Source organism: Manis pentadactyla, chromosome 6 (genome assembly GCF_030020395.1).
Source record: "Manis pentadactyla isolate mManPen7 chromosome 6, mManPen7.hap1, whole genome shotgun sequence".
NCBI classification, from domain to species: domain Eukaryota; kingdom Metazoa; phylum Chordata; class Mammalia; order Pholidota; family Manidae; genus Manis; species Manis pentadactyla.
Window position 1 is genome coordinate 2,143,112 of NC_080024.1, and position 18,275 is coordinate 2,161,386.

Below are 18,275 nucleotides of genomic sequence, written 5' to 3' on the forward strand. Positions count from 1 at the left end.
CACGTACCAGGCACACAGCTACCCCCTGCCCCTTGCTCCGTGTCCAGCCCTCAGCATGGCACTGAAAAAGAAGAGGGACTCACTTAGAGGAGCAGCCGGGAACCACAGCTGTCACTGCTCAGGAATCACCCTGTCCCTGGTGGCACACCGACCTTTGGAGGGTCCCTGCCAACCCATTCGCTGCTGGGCAGGACGGGCTGAATGCTCACGGGTCACCCCCGCTGCAGGTGGGAAATGCTCTCTGCTGACGGGTGGGCCGCAAGCAGTGCAGAACCTGGGGCCGCTCCCTCCCTGTCCCCGTCCCCTAAAGTGTGAGAGTTCAACCCACTGTGCGGAGGCTCCCAGAGGGACATCGCCACGCCACTGAAATCACAGGGGGGACAAAAGGTGCAGTGTGTTATCAGAATCGAGGTACTTTTTTTTAATGAACATGTTAGGAAATAGATTTTGAAAGGAAAATGCTTTTAGGCAGGCACAGCTCAGCTAGATGAGAATTTTCTGATAGGCAGTGAATGGCATGGATGAACTGGGTGACATCTGGGGAAAGCGGAGAGGAGTTGAAAGCCAAGCCTACCTCCTGTCCCAACTCCTACTGGCAACCAGGGAGGCCCATGGTATGAGCCATCGGATTTTGGGGATTTGGGGTGGTAAAATACACAGGATATGAAATTCATCATTTAACCATTTTAAAACATACAATTCAGTGGAAGTAAGTGCACAATATTCACACTGTTGTGCAAATACCATCACTGTATGTTTCCAGAATTTTTCATCATCTGGAACAAAAATCCCACACCCATAGAAGAGGATGTCCCCAGCCCCCTCCCCTGTCCCTGAGAGCTGCTAATCCACTTTTGCCTATTCTGGATGCTTCATATAAATGGAGTCAAACAATATTTGGTCTTTTTGTGTCTGACTTCTCTCAGTGAGCCCAATGTTTTCAAGGTTCATCCATGTGTAGCATGAATCAGAATTCCTTCCCTTTATGGCTGGATACTCCTCTGCTATATGGCTACGTTACATTGTGCTTACCCCTCCCTCACGGGGAGGTTAGACATCTGCACCATTGCCACCCCTTAGCTACCGTGAGCAGTGCTGCTATAAACAGGCATGCACCAACTCCCGTTGCAGCACCTGCTTCCAGTTCTTTGGGGTGTACACCTAGGAAATGGCTGGCTCAGACTGGCTCTCAGACTTTTCATAGCTGCAGGGCTATCAGAAACTCACTCCACCATTTTGTAGATAGGGAAGCAGTCTCAGAGAGGCTATGCCTTGCCTAAGGTCCCACAGAACGGTAGGGCCAAGGGCAGAAATGTCCTCCAGCCCACACGCAACTTCATTCAAGTCTTACTTGGGACTAGTTGGTCCCCCAGACACAAGACAACTGTTTGCCCGACAGATTAGCTTGGGAAGCTAGCCTTCTCCCACAAAGGCAACGGCCTTCAGTTTCCAATTAAAATTTCCCCAAATAGAAAAACAACACATGGGAGAAGCTCGCTGAGAAAAAGAATGACATACGATTTATTTTGGAAACTGTGACTTCAATAAATCACAAAATCCACTGTGGAGTCACATTGATTACATATAGTCACGAACACTTGTGAGCCCTCGGTATACAGGAATTGCTGTTTCACATTGTGAAGAATCAGGCAACGGGCCACCCAGGGACCAGAACCGTGTGCCAGCTTTGCTTTCTGCTCCGAGAGTTCCCTCTCCCTCTTTCTGGTTAGAAAGAGCAAAAATTATGTAAATAACATTAAGCGATACTTGTTGTTAGCTTAAAAAAAATGTACAACGCAAACTGATCGTTCACGACATTGGATCCAAGGATCTGCACTTTGACACCCTTCTGAGGACCGAGCCAGCACGAAGGGTGTCACCTGTGAATGTACCCTTATCACGGTTCAAAGAGGGGCCGTTCTGGCAGAAGCATGCTTTACAGGGTCTGTTTCCACTGCACTTGGAGGGGGCAGGCATGATCTTCTCTTATATCTACAGCTTTGAAAATTGGAGGAAATAAATACTGAATTACCACCTCCTTTCATTAACCCTGGCGAATGCTGAGCCGTGCTGGGCTCACACTAGCACATTCATCAGCCTGACCTGAAGGGGTGGGTCAGTGAGCAGCTCCAAGCCCATCTAGCCTGGAGGTCCGGGAAGGACAGGGCGGTGGGCGGCTATTTGCAACCAGCCAGCGGGTCCTTGCCTTTTGCTCCCCTCTGTTGTCACTGGAGGGTCCCTCCAAGTCACACAGACCCTCCTGCTAGGGGCCTTGCCCATGTGCAGAAGCGGCGAGCACCCTGCCTGTAGGGTCCTATGCTCTCTTGGGCGGCCAAGCATCTAGTGATTGTGGCAGGCTCCACAAGGCAGCAGCCACCTCAGGCACCACTCTGATGCCTCTTGCAGGGCAATGCTGATGCCTGGGGACAGGTGGGATGCTTGTTGAGTTTTCATGCGCCGGAGGTTTCCTGCCTGGGCATCATTTCGGGAGCACTGATGTGTTTTTCTGGGAAGACAGGCAGGGTGCTTATTCTGATAAACCACCATCTTGTAGGTTCCTGAGAGGCCTGAGGGAGCGTCTGCAGCAGGGGGTACACGCCGCACACACACCAGGACCTTGTTTTCTTATTAAAGGGCCCCGGCCCCCTCAACTACCCCATCCTGGGAGATTCCCCACACATCACCTTCCCTGTTTATCATACCCTCCCAAAAAAGTCACCTTTTTCATATTATAAATGCGAATGGTAGATTAATGTTTACCAAGTTTTTGGAGACATACAAGGAGATTAAATTGCTCAACAATGAAATTATATGACATTGTTCATTTTTGAAAAGTAAAGATGCACCTAGCATAATAACATTTGACATGAGAGTAGATATATCATAGTCCTTGCCTTTTGCTTACTGTCCAATTAAAAGACAGTCTCTATCTTCAAAAAAAAGTCAAAAAGAGAGTTTGGGGATTGGCAGTAATTTAACGTCCAGCAAAACAGCCTTACATGAACTCTGCCCTTAAAATTTTCACCACGTGGACTCTATCACGCCGAGGCAATTTCACAAGACAGACCAGCGCTGTGCGCACGGAGAACTACCTCGCCCCGCGGAAGACACCAGGGCGTGCCAGCCCTGGACACGCCACATGGCCCCGTGCAGCCTGGGAGGACGGCGTTTACAGAGAACACAGCAAGGAGAGGACACATCAGGTTTCCGAGGGCACGTATCTGCTTTGACGCTTTTGTTCTAATGTCAATGGAACATCTTCTTAGGAGATAGTAACGAACACTGACTGGGGAGAGGGAGTCACTGAGCACACAGCTGGGGTGGGGGGTCCTGGGGGCACATCTGTTACCGAGCTGCACTGAACTTCAGGACCTCCAGAAATGCTCAACTCCAAGAATCCTGACAGTGTGTGATAGGGACCTGGGCTTTTCCCTCATTCTTTATTACTCATTATAATATGAAACCTTCATACATGGGCCTCAGTTACTAATGATAATACTAAGATGAGACCTCAGTGAGAGAGGAAATGTGAGAGTGTGTGCTGTGTGCCGGGCTGCTGGCGGCAGGGGGCCGACTGGAGAAAAATGCTCACAAATCACAAAAATGCACAAAGGCTAGGATCTCCTTTTAGGTTTCCACCTGTGCACACAGACGGCAGGAAAGAGGAGAATCGCTGGCTGGGTGTATTCTGAAGAGTTTGACTAGTTTGTGGTTTGGCGTGCGCGCGCACACACACACACACACACACACACACACAGGTAGGACACAGTTTGGAATGATTTAAATTCAGGAAAATTAATCTTCAGTGAAGATGTTGTTCATCAAATGAACCCAGTTATGTAAAAGAGATGTGTTGATGCTCAACTTGAGAAAGAAAATAATGCCTTTTCCTCCCTCCTTTCCTTTCCAATTTGAGGTGATCGGGGCATTTCCCAGAGAAACGATACTTGCCTTGCTGTGTACGTGTCAAGGCAACCTCATCAGGAGCAGGTCTAGATCCACACAAGCCTTGGGGACGGGACCCAGATGTTGCTGCCCCTGCCGGATGGCCTGCCTCCTGCTTGCCCCATGGGTCAGATGTCTGAGACATGGACCCAGACCATGAGGTGACCTGTCCTTTTGCAGCCCAGGTCCGCCGCCTCAGTGAGGGAAATGGCTTTTGACTTCTGATCCCTCTACATTCCCCGTAGCCCAGATCTACCGAGAGGACTAAGATTAATGAAAGGAAATAGCGACTCAACATTTATTTCCAGATCTCAGGACTGAAAGGACACGCTGACTGCTTGCATTTCACCTTACAGAATGTTAAATCAAAGTGGAACACACAAAGAAGCCCACCGTGGCAGTGGAGTCAGAGCCTATAAACCCTGGCCTGTGTTTTCTTTCAGGAAGTTTGTTTATTTTACAAGCTGCCCCCCCCCCCCCGGAGCCCCCACTTGCCTCCAAAGCAGGCGAAAATCTCTTGAATCTTTTCTTTAGATGAGGGATACATACTCATAGAGAATTTAACAGAAAGGCTAGTTTGGCATTTTATTTGTATAACAATAGAAAAACGGCATTAATGGAAGCTGGGGTACTTTTTTCTCCATGGGGCAGTCAGACGGAGGATCCCTACTCCTCCCTGTTCACAGCCAAAGGCTGAAACCTGCCCCTGCGTTGTCCTGTCCTGCGCGCTGCTCTGGAAAAGCCCTGGCCTGTGACCTCACCATACACCGCAGCCACAGGCTCGGGTTTGATGTTCGGCCACCATCAAAGGGTTAATCAAAATCAAGGCTGGTGCCCACATCTTCCCCGTCAGTCACACACAGCTCTGCACATCCCTAGAAACAAATGGTTACATCCATCAAATCAGACAGTGAGAAATTGGAACCGAATGCCAGCCATCACTAAATTTACAATTTCCCCCCAAAAGAAGCAGACGGCTACTTTTTTAAGACTGAATGTGAGCTAAAAAGAAAGAGCATTTTCCAGAATAACTGAATTCGGTAACTGAAAGCTCTTTCGGTTCAACCCTGTCCTTCTTATAACTGATGGGGAAATTTTGGTCTAAAGAAAGGAAGGATATGCCCAATTTTAAAGGCATTGATCTTAGGATTTGAGATGTAAAATTACAGTTCTATAGGAGAGACGTCGTGAGAAGCTGGGTTATCTGAATCTTTCCTGGTCAAATAACAGAGGAAAATGATATCATGTTGGGATAGGGAGTGAGAACACGCAGCCTCAACAGACACCCTGCACGCAGCACTCGGCCACAGTCTTTCTCACACATAATCACAGGCCCAGGTTATTCTGAACAATACAGTCATGGACAACATAATACAGATATTCGAAGTGTGTCAAACACTGTTGTGGGTTCAAAATGACTCTATTTTCAACTAACCACTAAAAATTTCTCTCATGTTGGAATAGAATTACGTGCTGGCTCTCCCAGTTTCTGATCCCAGCCTACTTCTAACATGACGGCCATTCCTGATCACGGAAGAAAAGTCCCACTGTGCTCCGGTTTACATCAGCACGAAAATCACATCGTTAATGTCACTGTATCTCATTCCTAAATAAACATTAAATTAAAGCACATTTAATGTAACTCGGTTGCATTCAAAGGTTTACTACTGAACCAAAACACAAAGTATGTTCCTAGGACAAACGAATATTCATTTAAAATAGCCATGACCGAGTTTAGGATTGATATCTTTCTCTCTCTGTCTCCTCTCCCTCTCTGTACAGTTCTACACTTCTTGGTGAATGATTTTCATAAATCTTGGCTTTGGAGTCGTGTGTGTCCACGTGTGTTTCATGTAAGTCAGTATAGATTTAGTCTCTTAAAAGTAAATACATCACTTTCAGGTAAATAATTTCTAAAATTTCTCTGAAAAAAATATTTTCTTTATTAGCAGCGGGATAACTGCATCAATTGGTATTTCTCCTCTCAGCTCTCCGGGATTCTACTCTTTAAGAACTGTAAGTAACCGCCTTTAATTAACTAATTAATATATACTAGAAATATGTTGAGATTCCTCACATTGTAAAAACAATGGAAATGACATCAAGGATAAAGGGGGAAAAAGTGGGTTTTGGTTTAAAGCATATTTTTAGTTTATTACTCTCAGATAAGGTATAATAATTCCCCATATAATTTGTTCATTTGAACACAGAATTTTTAAAAATTCTTGGGCAGTGGGGGATGGCCAGAGAAGAAATGCTTGTCTGAAAACAGTACAATCTTCAGAATATTTTCCTTTTAAACTTTTTATTTTGAGATCATTGTAGATTCCTATGAAGTCTTAATAAATAATACACAGAGAATTCCATCATACTCTTTGCTCAGTGTCCCCCAGTGGTAAATCTTGCGAAACTATAATGCAATGATTACTACCCAAGAAACTGACATGGCACAACCTCAGACCTCATTCAGATTTTACCAGTTTTACATGCGGGCACATATGCAGGCATGTGTATGCATTTCTATATTTTTCATCCTATACAATTTTATCACATGTGCAGACCCAGGTGCCCACACAGAGCATCTTCGTGTTTCCTGTTTTTAGTGTTTCGTGTTGGCTTTCCTTTTGAACGCATTCATGCCTGTATCTCTTAGAGCCCATGTCTTCTTTACGGCTTTCTGTTTCTTGGCTACAGTAACTTATTCATCCCATCTTTGAATTTTATTGCCTTCTTCGTGAGCTCTTTGCTAGTGGAGAACTTTGTATTTGGTTTGCTTTTTGCAGCACATTTATCCTTTCCCAGGAAAAGACACAAACATAAACAGACATTCCAGCATGCATTCACAGGGTTTTTAAAGACACCAGTGAGAATAGATTAATATAAATACTAAGCTTAAAAACTGTCATAAAAGCTCAGCCTTTAAAATTGGCTTATTAAAATATTTGTTTTTTTTAAAGCCCAGATTTAAACTAAAGTTATGAGTTATAGTGCTCTGCTCAGAAAGAGTTTACTTTATGATCTTTTTGCCAGGCAAAAGGAATCTGGCATTCATGCTGTCTACCCAGAATACAGAGAAGCAAGAATGTTGAAAACTCAATTATTTTAGGCTCAGTCTTGTCTGAAAATAGTACTATCTTCAGAAAATCTCAGTAAAGTTTTTTAAATGACCCCAAACAGCCACTCTCAAAGTCCCATCCCTGCAGCCCCCACCATGGCCAGATGGGTAGCAAGACTTCCTTTATGCAAGGACGAAAGAACTACAGATATTTAAGGGAGCAATACCCACACAACAGAGGTCAGCTCCCTACGCTCACTTTATCAATGGGTATTTTATAACAAAACATTGCTTATATTTCAGATGGCTGGGTCTTTCATTCTACTCTGACCAATCAAAAGTTCTCCTGGGATTTGCATTTCTCTTCTTCACAGTAATTAATTTTCTATGAAGACCAGTTAGCATTCTGAGTATAACAGTTAACAAGTACCTCCAAGCAGTGAGTTTTCAGGAAGGAGGACAAAAGGTTCATATACTGCACAGTGAGAAGGTCATACATACTCTGTTCTCTAAAGTCTAAAATTTCTCACAAAAATTACAAGTTTGTTGAACACAGTAACCTACTGAAAATCTGTGCATACTGCACAAGTTAGTTTTTTTTTAGGGTAAAGCAGAGAATAGGAAGAATGTCCTGTAAGTAATGTCATCTCCCCCAACCTTCCAAGCCAGGTGCCTGTGACCCTGCTTCTAAGGCTCAGGCTTTCAATGAGAATCCTGAAAACTCCATTTGAGATTTTCTGATTAGATGAACCCAGCTGACTGTCCAAAGACACCTGATTTATTGTCTATTTGTGTTTTTAAATACTAGGCCAAAGAAGAAAGTCAAGATAAATATTAGCACCAGCCCTACTCCACCATTTCCTGTGTCTCTCTTTATATCAGGGGCAATTAGGGTTTTCATTGTTGTTGTTCCATTGGCACAGCTTTTTTCATACATGTGAAAACATCTCACATTAGACATTAAAATCATATACAATTACTGAAAGGTCTAGAAATTCTTTGCTGATATATATATAACTAATGCTTCCTTAAAATGTCACAATTAAATAACAAATACCATTTAGCAACATTTTCAGGAAATCAAACCCATTATGGCTGTATTTATACTCACAGAGACTAATGGGTTTAAAACAAAAAGAATATCAAAATATTTGCCTGACCTCCCTGGATAAGTAAAAACAAGGTGTGTCCAGACTCATCAACGTATCAAGAATTTCCATATATCCCTAGTTTTCTTGTACAAAGTGGGTATCTATCTACCTAGAGAAACTGGTTTATTGGAACTAGTCAGTTACATTCAAGTATATAAAAATAATCAAGCCCCCATATAGAACATTTTCTCTAGAGCTGAATGTGCTATCTGTTACATTTTAAGGGCTCTTCCCAAAAATACCTCAATGCTTGTCATTTATTATAAGTACTACCTTTTATTTTTACATAATCTTTAATTGTGGTCTATGACTGAGTCTCTAAGTTTTAGGAATGTGATTATTTTAAATAAATTTTAAATAATCCTACTAAATTTTGCATTAAGATAGTATTTCCTGGTATTTGTCTTCAATAATTTTCTGGAGGGAAGTCTTAATGATAATTCTGTTGACATTTTCCTTAAACAAAGCTGTATGTGTATGTTTTAAAAAGATGACATTCCTCATCTGTTTGTTCTTATTTCAGATGTGCTGTAAACTATGGATGGTATAAATGGTAAATGGTATTAACTAATGGAAGCTCATAATTTAGGCAGCAAAACCCAGAATTAATGTATTATCCCACTGTAGCATTTTAGTACTCCACCAATCCAAACTTTCTTTCCTAGAGAAATATGTGATTGAGACACTTTCCATCTGTTTTTGACAAAGACAGGAGAAGAGTCCCATTAGTTATTCTCTGCTAAAAATTCTTTTCTAAAAAACCTATGGAACAATCACTATCTTAGGGAGCTGTTTCACCAAAAGAATTTCCAGTGGCACAAATAAAAAAAAAAATTTAAGCCACGGGTGCTACATCAGCCTTTTGTGGCCAATAGCAAAAACATTTGTGGATATGAAAGAACCACATTAAAAAGAAAGAAAGAAAGAAAGAAATAGGTATGTTTGGGAGGTTGGGCGGCTGCATGCTCTTGATTAATCTAAATTCCTGCTGTGTCACGTAGAGACTTTTATAAAAACATTGCAAGATTAGCAAGAAACTAAAGCAAACTAAGTAGGAAGGATTTTTATGCCCCCTGCCCCAAATCTGTACCTTGCCATCCCGGAGAGCGCTTTAGGCGGGAGATGCCCGCTGCCTCACGGGGCGTCCTGGAAAGGATGGCGCCTCCGCATCTAGGGCTTGTCTAAAGGGGCTTCGAAGGTGTCTGGTGAAAGGGAGCGGGTGCGGGACACCCCGAGCGCTCTTCCAGAGGAATCCAGAACTTTAATGCTCCGGCAGCTGCGTATCCTTTGCCTCTCCGCACCGCCTCCCTTTCCCCGCAAACCTGTTTCCCAGCCAGGACCCCTCTCTGCACGCAGGGCGGGCAGAGCCCCCACCCAGACTCTCCAGGTTCACGGCTGGCACCCAAGGCTCTCAGCTCCAGGGCCGCTCCACCTGCCTGCCCCGGCCGGCCTCGGCTCTGTCTCCCGCGCTCCAGGCGCAGGGCGGTCCCGGCTCTGGGCTGCGCCGACCCCGGAGCCGCGGGCGCAGGGCAGAGTCCTCCCGCCCACCCCAGGCAAACCCGGTCGCCGGCCCGCACCCCTGCGCCTACGAGCCGGCCAGGGCACCGGCGGCAGGGCTCTCGAAGCCGGGACGCCCTGCACGAGCAGCCGGCCAGAACGGGTGACCGCACGACGAAGCGCTCTGCTGCTCCCGGGAGGGGCGCGAGGCCACAGCCCCGCACCACTCGGCTCGGGCGGCTGCCCGGGCGGCCTCCGCTCCGAGGAACGCAAAGGCAGCTGATTCCCCTCTCTCGGCGCCTGGCCTGCTCCAGGCGGTTCTCCTGATGCCCGCTCCCCGACTGTCACCCACTACCCCCAGGAGCACCAAGGACCGAAAAGGCACTGTCACCAGTCCGCCCGTTCCCAACTGACACCCTGCAGGGAAGCTTGCAAATGGCCCCAAGGGGGCCCCTGGGCCACGGAACCTCCCATCCCCTATCTGTGTCTGGAAGGCAGAGCGCACCCATCCTCGCCACCGCGCCCACGGGGCCCCCACGAGGACGGATACGCCTGCCTCCCGCCCCCCGCAGCGGAGGGCGTCCGTCGCGCGCAGCACCTACCCTGGCGCGCGGGTCCAGACGCGGGTGGCGCGGCGCTAGTGCGAGGCGGACATGGACCACGCGCCCTCCATGCGCCACACGGAGAAGGCGTAGCTGAGGCGCTCGTGGGCCACGTAGCTGCAGCTGGTCATCTTATTGTCCATCTCGTCGCTCTGCAGGACCTGGTAGAGGAAGTCTATGTACCTGGCGGCCAGCTTGAGCGTCTGGATCTTGCTGAGCTTGTCCGAGGGCAGCGTGGGGATGATCTTGCGCAGCGCCGCGAAGGCCTCGTTGAGCGACTGGGTGCGCTGGCGCTCGCGCACGTTGGCCAGGATGCGCTGGCTCTGCAGCTCCTCGAAGGACTGCGCGCTCGGGCTGCCCTTCTTGCCGCGCTTGCCGGGGGTTGGGCTGCCATCTTCGCTCGACTTCTTGCTGTAGCGCCGCTTCCGGCCGAAGCGCTTGGGCTGCCGCTCCAGCTCCTCCTCGCTGGTGCCCAGGCTGTCCACGGGGGACACGGGCGAGCTGGAGCCCCCCTCCATGACGTCCGCCCGGCGCGCGTGGGGCTGGGGGCGCCGGGCGCCGAGCGCGCGCCGCTGGCCGAGCCCGCGGTCGCCGAGCACACGCTCCCGGAGCTGCTCGAAAGGCTCTGATTTCAAGGCCGGCTTGTGCAAAACCGAGGTCTCCGGGAGAGGAAGTTATTCTAACTTTTTTGGAAACTCTAGCCGGGCTGGGTTGCTAAATAGTTGTCAGGAGCGAGGGCGGCGCGCTGATTGGCCGCCGCTGCCGGGGGCAGGACAAGTTCTGGAGCCTTCGCCGGCCGCCCCCGCCCCCCGGCGCGGCACTTTCAGTTTTGCCTCCCCGGTCGGCTCCGGCCGCTGCGGGCACCCGGGAGGCTGGCCTTCTCTCCCCTTCCCCGGGATCGGTCCACTCTCCGGCCTCCGCGCGCCCTGGGCTCTGCCCACCCAGCTTTGTCGGCTCCTAACGTGGAGCTCGAGCCCCGCTGGGCTGCGGGGCTGTATCCCGGGGCACCAGGGGCGCGGGAGGCGAGTCTTACCCTAGATGCGCTCCCAGGAGGTGAGGACGCGGCGGGGAGCCTCCGGAGGCGCCCGGGCCTGTGTGCTCCTCGGATGCCCAGGGCGCGCAGTGAGTCCTGGGCTGGGGGACCTGTGCGAGCAGGGGTCCTGGTGCGCCTACAGCGGGCATGCGGACTCAGGAGTCTCCTTGGAGACGCAGCTCCACGCGCACACGCCACGGGGATCCTTGGAGACGCGCCCGCTCTGCCCAGGCCTCCAGTCGGGAACCGTTTCTCACCCCAGGCTGCTGGGGAGCCCCGGTCGCGACGGCCTTCGCAGACCCTAAGTGCTTCAAAACCTCAGCGCCACAGCAAGCCTCTGCGGGAGCGCCCGGTGCCGCCGCGTCCACCTGCCCGGCCGTGCCCGGGGTGCGGGCAGCAGGGCGCCGGCGCCGCTAGGCCCTTGGTGCCGGAGCCCAGCCTCCGCTCCGCGCTGCGGGGAGATGCGCGGCCCCGCCGGCAGCCCAGCAAGAAGGCGCGCGGCGGCGGGAGCGTGGGGCCTAGCCTCGGCGGGCGGCACCGTGGACCCCGGCCCCGCGCCATCTGGACGCCGAGCGCGGGCGCGTTTGAAGTGGTTCGGGGGGGGCTCTTTGTTCGCCAGGCCGCTCTGGCTCGGGGCCTGGAGGTGGTTTACGGCTTTGATGCCTTTGAACCTATTCCCAGGTGACCCGGGCTCAATTAGGCCCGGGCCTGAGCCGGGCCGTCAGGCAGGCCGCGTGATCGAGGGCGGGCCGGGCCCTTTTATTGACGCTGAACTCGGGCCTGCGCAGCGCCCGGCTTCCACGGCTTCTCGGGCCACCCCGGGCGGCTCCAGGGGACCTTCCCCGGCGGGCCCCGGGGCCCCGCAGAGCCCCGGGGAGGGAAGGCCTCGCGCGCGGATGGCCGCGTGCCAGCGCTGTTTGTTCCCGAGCGGCGGGCCTCGCTATCCCGGGACTAAGGGTCCCCGGAGCCTCCACGTCCAGCCCCACCCCGCAGGCCCGAGGTTTACGCCGCGCAGCCAAGTAGCTTTCCACATATTTTTCTGGAAACTGCGGAGATAAAAATGTAAGAAACGAGCGCGAGAGGAGCCCGGTGCCCCGCCGTCCCGTCCGCTCTGGGGCGCAGCCCCTCCTGGGCTTCGCGCGTCGCACAGGCCTGCTCCTTCCCGGACCCGCCTTTGCGCGGGATTTGCTGCTCTTTTACCGACTCCCTGTGTCACTCATGTGAGGGAGTCCGAGGCCCCGGACCGTGTTTCCAGCCCAGCGCAAATGAGTGGCATCCGCCGTCCCAGAACCGGAGAGCCTTCAGCGGGGAGGGAGCCTGCCTCGGAGCCGGCCCGCCCCGCTGCCTCTCCTCCTGCTGATGGGCGTAGGAACAACGCTGTCTGGCAGTCAGGCCTGAGAGCCACTCACCTGCCGTGTCACCGGAGTAACACCGGTAGGGGGTGTCCGACTCAGAGAGCAGGGACCCAGTGTCCGAGGCGCACATAACATAGAGGCAAGAGTCTCCTTTAAAAAAAAAATTCCCTTGAAAATCGCTCAAGAAGGCACATGGCCAGCAGCGGTGATAATGATTCTGCCTTTGCAAATCTAATGTTACCTGCAACAACGTTCCTTCCGTGGGGGTGGGGGGGCGGGGGGGTGCCCACTGGCCTTCTCATCATCCTCATACTGTTCCCTCCCAAGGGCCAGGGGGTGGCAGGCTAAAATGGCCTTGCTCAGACCGTGGCAGCCCTGGTCTGCGAGATGCACTCTGTGGGATGTGGGAGACAAAGCACCGTGCCTTCTGCCACATCCTCGCCAGGCCGGGGTTAGAGATGGTTGGTGTTCCTCCGCAGTGGTGTCTGGTCACCGGGTGCCTGGAGGCAGGGCATGAGGGCCCATTTTCTGCCATGAGCCCAGCAAGGGTGGCAGGCCTGAGAGCTGGCAGCATGCGGTGGGGGCAGCTCCTCGCTTCCAGGGTGATTCTGGGGTCACTGCTTTCCTGGTGCTGGGAAGCAGCATCTCTGATTCTAGGGTACAGCTTGGAAGTCAGCTCTGCCGAGAGCCTGTTTACTCAGCTACACAGCAAATCCATCAGACCCTCTAATAAGTCATTTCCTGCACCAAGCAGCCAGCATGGGCCCTGTTCTCCCCAGCAGAGCCGTGACTGGGGCCCCCACACTCTGGCCTGATCTGGAAGGTGGACAGTAGGCCTCACCCTGAGATGTGGGGCTTTCTTGACATTAACAACATTTGCTTGTAATGTGGGACTGACATTGGCTTTATAAATGCCTTTAAGATCTAGTCAAAGTTGTTCTTGCAACAAGCTCATGTTAGGATTTTTTTTTCACTTAGAACATATACCACATTTTAGTTGAGAAACAACAATGGAAAGATCAATGATGACATAAACAGAAAGGGGGCCAGAGCAGGGCTTGGGGCAGAAGCCGGGCTCCCCGCCATGAACCCTGTTTTGGTAGATTTGACTTTGGAATCATGCACATTTTACATAATCATAAAAATTTAAATCAAAATGAGAAAAAAAAATCCCAAAATGTCAGAGGCAAAATCAGACAGATGTACCTAATTTTTGTACCATCTTAGTGGCTTCACCATACAGACAGGAAAAATTTAAGATAGCTATACACACAGTAATTTGACTATACACCCCTACATGGGAGATATTGTAAGGCCAAAAAGAATGGCAAAAGGCTTACCCTGTTTTCCACATTCATTCTAGTAACAATATTGCTACAGTCATTCTAAAACTGTAAGGGAAAGAAAAGTTATTATGTTTAAGTCTTTGAGAATTGATTTCCAGCCAAAAGAAAACGAAATACAAATACAAAATGAAAGAAGTTAGGTAAGACCATGTTATTCTAAATCTGTTGGAAATAACAGTATGAACTCACTGTGTAGTTTCTCTCAAACAGTGTATTTCTGTTCTTAACTACTGGAAAAACCTAGATCCAGTGGCAGTGAACACCAGACTTTGGTATCTCTTTGAAGTGATCAACTTAAGATCAACTTAAGATACATGTACAAGATAAGCCTGGAGCATCATGTTATGCCAGAAAGCCAGGAAGAGACCAGTGACCACTGGGGTCACATCAGAAGGACTCAGGAATGAACCTGAAGGTGTCTCCACAGGCCAAACATGGCACAAGGTGAGTGTCAGTAAGAACAATCACTGCGGTGGACGGAGACATATCAGATGGTAAAAATCCACGAGTGTATCATGTCAACCAAATAAAAACGTTATTGACCACCTGCAGCTGATGGTAGGAAATTGACTCAAGATTCCAAAAATTGGTAAATCAAGGAAAAGAATCAAGAGTGTAACCAGCCTCTCTTATCACATAATACTGCAAAGTAACGTAAGAGTTGCTAAGAATATGGATGGCTCTGTTGATGCATGCCAGCCAGTAGATGGAGTTGAACAGTTAGACTGCCTTACCATTTTGCAAACCTCATCCGTGCCAATGAATGTCGCAAGAGAGACATGCCCCTGTGGCAGGACCCAGCACCAACTATGAAGGATTCCTGCCAGCTCACCTAACCCAGGATGTGGCAGCCAGTCCCAGGAAATCCAGGGCACACCACTCACATGGCTAAGCTGCATCAAGGTGATGCAATCAGATCTAGCCCTTCTCTGAGCCCCAAAAGGCCTTGTTTCACACGAAGGAGGAGCCTGTCTTTACCATGATCTGTGAGGCCAGCCCAACCTGGCAGTGATATTGCCTTATTCTGCTCTGCCCGCCTGCCCTAGGACTCTGGCTTCCCGCTCCTGTCAGCGGGCCTCCCGGCCCCTTCCCCACACAGTGCAGGTGCCCATACATGAACCTGCCTGGAACTTTCTGCCGCCCAGATAGCCATGTGACTTCCTCACATTCTTCTAGTCTGTCTCAGGTATCGACCGTCACATGACGAGCCACCTGCGTATTTAGAAACACCGCCTGTTTCATTTGCTCACGGGGGCGTAGGGCAGCCCTCTGGATTGCATCCACCCGTGTGGGTTTTTAGTCAGTCCTGCCTGGTGTCACTACGTACCTGCCATCACCCTGTGGCTCTAAGATGGCCTCAGTTACAGCTTTGGCGGTGGGTAGGCTCCCGGCGAGGGCACCTCAGCTCCGCTGCATGTGGCTTCTCCAGCAAGCTAGCTTAGGCCCGCTCCCACTGTGGTCTCGGGACTCCAACCACGGCCCAAAGAGAACGAGCCCCCTTGAGCAGCGCCTCCAACTTGGACTGGATTTGCAATGTCCCCTGGGCTAACGTCAGTCCCATAGCCAAGCCCAGCATTAAAAAGTTGACTGGCAGCTGTGTGTGTGTGTGTGTGTGCGTGTGCATGTCCACGTTTGTCCCTTTTCACTGTGGCCGCCTGCTGTCTCTAGGGAGCAATTCTTCCACCTGCTCTGGGGCATCAGCCCAGGTTCCAGGGTCCTGGGCACCAAGGGAGGAAGAGGTGTGGGCAGGGCTCTCACCATTCAGAATGCGACTTTCACACAGCTGCCCTGTTTTCAGGTTAGGCCCTCGCATCTCTCGGCGCTGCCTGGTACCACCCCTCACCTCACCCACCATCTGAATGGTTTCTGACTCAAATTCTCCAGAGTACCTCCCGCTCCTTCCAGGGTTGGGGGAGGGCTAGCACCTGGCCTCTTGGGGTGAGGGAGGGGACTCAGAAGATGGCTTGACATTGGCTAAGGGGTGGGGGGGTCTTCTGCACCCAGACTAGCCGGCTTGCTCCCCAGTGGTAGCCCCCGGCCTGCTCTGTCATCTGTGTCCTACCCTAGCCACCGAGTCGCTCCCCACCTCCTGCAGCCTCCGCCCACCTTCCTGAGCATGCCTGCTGCCCCCTCCTCTCCTGTTTTCCTGGAGATCTTGGTTGTTGCCTTTTGGTTCCTCTAGTCCAATTTTAGGTGGACTTGAGGAGAGAGCAGAGATAAACACATAGGTGCAAGCCATCCTTTCTAATTGCAAGTTGCTCAAAATCAATGGTTTAAAAGCTAAAATGCAAGTGCAGAAATAGCAGGCTTTGGAGGTGACTCTGCGCTCTCCCTCCTTAGCGTGGAAGGCTGCAGGTAAACCCAGGAGACAGCTTGCCCTGTGACCTCCTCTGTGTCCGCAACTCTCAGGGGCAGCCATTCATTTCGGATCCCTCAGGGTAGGCGGTCCAGCAGCCAGCAGTGCCCTGGGGCCAGAAGCGAGACCCCACAGGGAAGACTGGAGCCGCAGGCTGTGGAAGCTCTGGCCCCTCTCCTTTTCTGTCCCACAGAGGCGCTCAGGTACCAGGTGGTGCTGAGTCCCCTGAAAGGCCATCCTGGTCCTGCTGGGAAGGTCTCACCTCCCAGGAGCTGCCCGACTGAGGGGACTGGCAAGGTTATCATCCAGTGTTGTTCTGGGGTGGCCAGATTTAGTTTAGCTTACCTTTAATTCATGAATCAGGAAAGCACGTTTTCTCCCCTCCCCAGCACCCCCTGCAAGAAATGCGACAAATGCAAATCCTGATCACCCAGATGGGAACCTCATTTCCATCATTTAATATAAATTGAGTAGATGTTTGCTCAAGTAGTTCCTTGCTCAAGTTCTCACTGTCCTGCGCTGTTTGCTTTTAATCCTCAAATTTTCCACCCCCATCTTCTGCCTTCTCCTCTCCACCCCCCACCCCCACCCAGCCTCTACTCTTCAAACTTTGCACTTTCAACTGGAGGCCAGCAGATGAGGCTGACTCTGGTTGGTGGGGAGATAATAGGACTTGCAATTATGCTCTAATAAAAAACACACACTTCTTGCACAGTGTGGGAAGAAACTAATTAAAGACAAAAGATTGTGAATGCAGTGCCTTTTAATTAATTATCACTGTGTTTAAAACTGTGCTAAGAAGTAGATTAGGAGCCACATAAACAGATAAATCACAGTGCCGCCCAGTGAGGGGTAGAGTAGTTACGAACCCAGACTGAGGACTGAATGGGGAGCTCAGCAGTTTTGGGGTGCTGAAAAAGACGTTAGCAAAGGGTAAGTCTACCATGTCTACCATCTGTGGGGTGGGGAACAGCATTCAGAGGAAGAGAAGAGAATGTGTCGAGACCAGAGGCATTTGTGTCCCCTCCATGGGGACCCCTGTGGCTGGAAGGGTCAGATTCTCAGTAGCCAGCACTGTCTTGGTTGCAGGCAATACAAATGCAACCTGAGCCTGCTTACCAGAAAAGGAATCTGTCGGCCCACTGCTGAGGGAGCTCAGGCTAGGCGGCTTCAGGTCCAGCTGGATCCAGGAGTTCTCACAACAGGCATTCCTCTTCTCCCACTCTCTCTTGGGGCTAGGGGCCTCCCCTTTGTGTCTGAGGATGACAGGCATGACACTCCCAGGCCACCCTTCTGGGATGGCACCACAAATCACATGAGTCCTCCTCTTGCTCCAGCACGGAAGTCAAGTCAGGCACGGGACCCCAGCTGGCTGGACCTCTGCCATGTGGGCGGAACCTGGGGGCCAACGAACCAACCAGGTTTGTGTGGGTCGTAGTGGGGGGCCACCAGAAGGGTGGGGGGGGCATCCTGAGCATGGGGGGCTCCCTCTGGGAGAGAGGCTGGGCCGTGAACAAGCCACGTGCTCTGCGTTGTGGGGGCATCGCGGAGGAAGGGTGGGGCCTCGCAGTCAAGGGTCTTGCAGGACCAGTCACTGCGTCTGGATTCCTTCTGGAGGCCGTGGGAGCCACAGGAGAGTGCTAAGAAAGAAATGATGAGCGGCCTTGATTTTGAGAGCAGCTGGGAGATGACAGCCAAGTAGGAGGCTGCTAAACCCAGCCTGCCAGCCAGCCAAGAAACCAGGCCCTCGGGAACCAGGGACCAGCAGGGCTGGAGAGGGGGTGGGGGACAGGAAAAGGGGCATTTAAGGGGAAGCTGCAGGATCTGACTTGCCTTGGCATGATCACGAGTCCCCTAGAGCCAGGCTTGGGGTTAACTGGGCAGGTCGCAGTCACCCATTTCTCCTCCTGCTGCATATTATATTTTAAGTTTCAC

The 18,275-nt window shown here is 51.0% G+C and overlaps 1 protein-coding gene across 4 annotated transcripts in view; it reads right to left on the minus strand.

The window, feature by feature from the left end:
* TWIST2 (twist family bHLH transcription factor 2) overlaps positions 1–10,928 on the minus strand; it is a 47,466-nt gene extending 36,538 nt beyond the window's left edge. Inside the window, exons 1-2 of one of the 4 annotated variants that reach the window (XM_057503367.1) lie at positions 10,251–10,927; positions 4,518–4,820 (exon numbers count right to left, since the gene is read on the minus strand). In XM_057503367.1, the coding sequence (XP_057359350.1) occupies positions 10,286–10,768 (483 nt within the window). In that variant the 5' untranslated portion in view covers positions 10,769–10,927 and the 3' untranslated portion in view covers positions 4,518–4,820; positions 10,251–10,285. Of the gene's footprint in view, positions 1–4,517; positions 4,821–10,250 lie in introns of those variants that run through there. The other 3 variants (XM_057503369.1, XM_036901186.2, XM_057503368.1) reach the window with 3 other exon arrangements.
* Between the last annotated feature and the right edge of the window lie 7,347 nt (positions 10,929–18,275).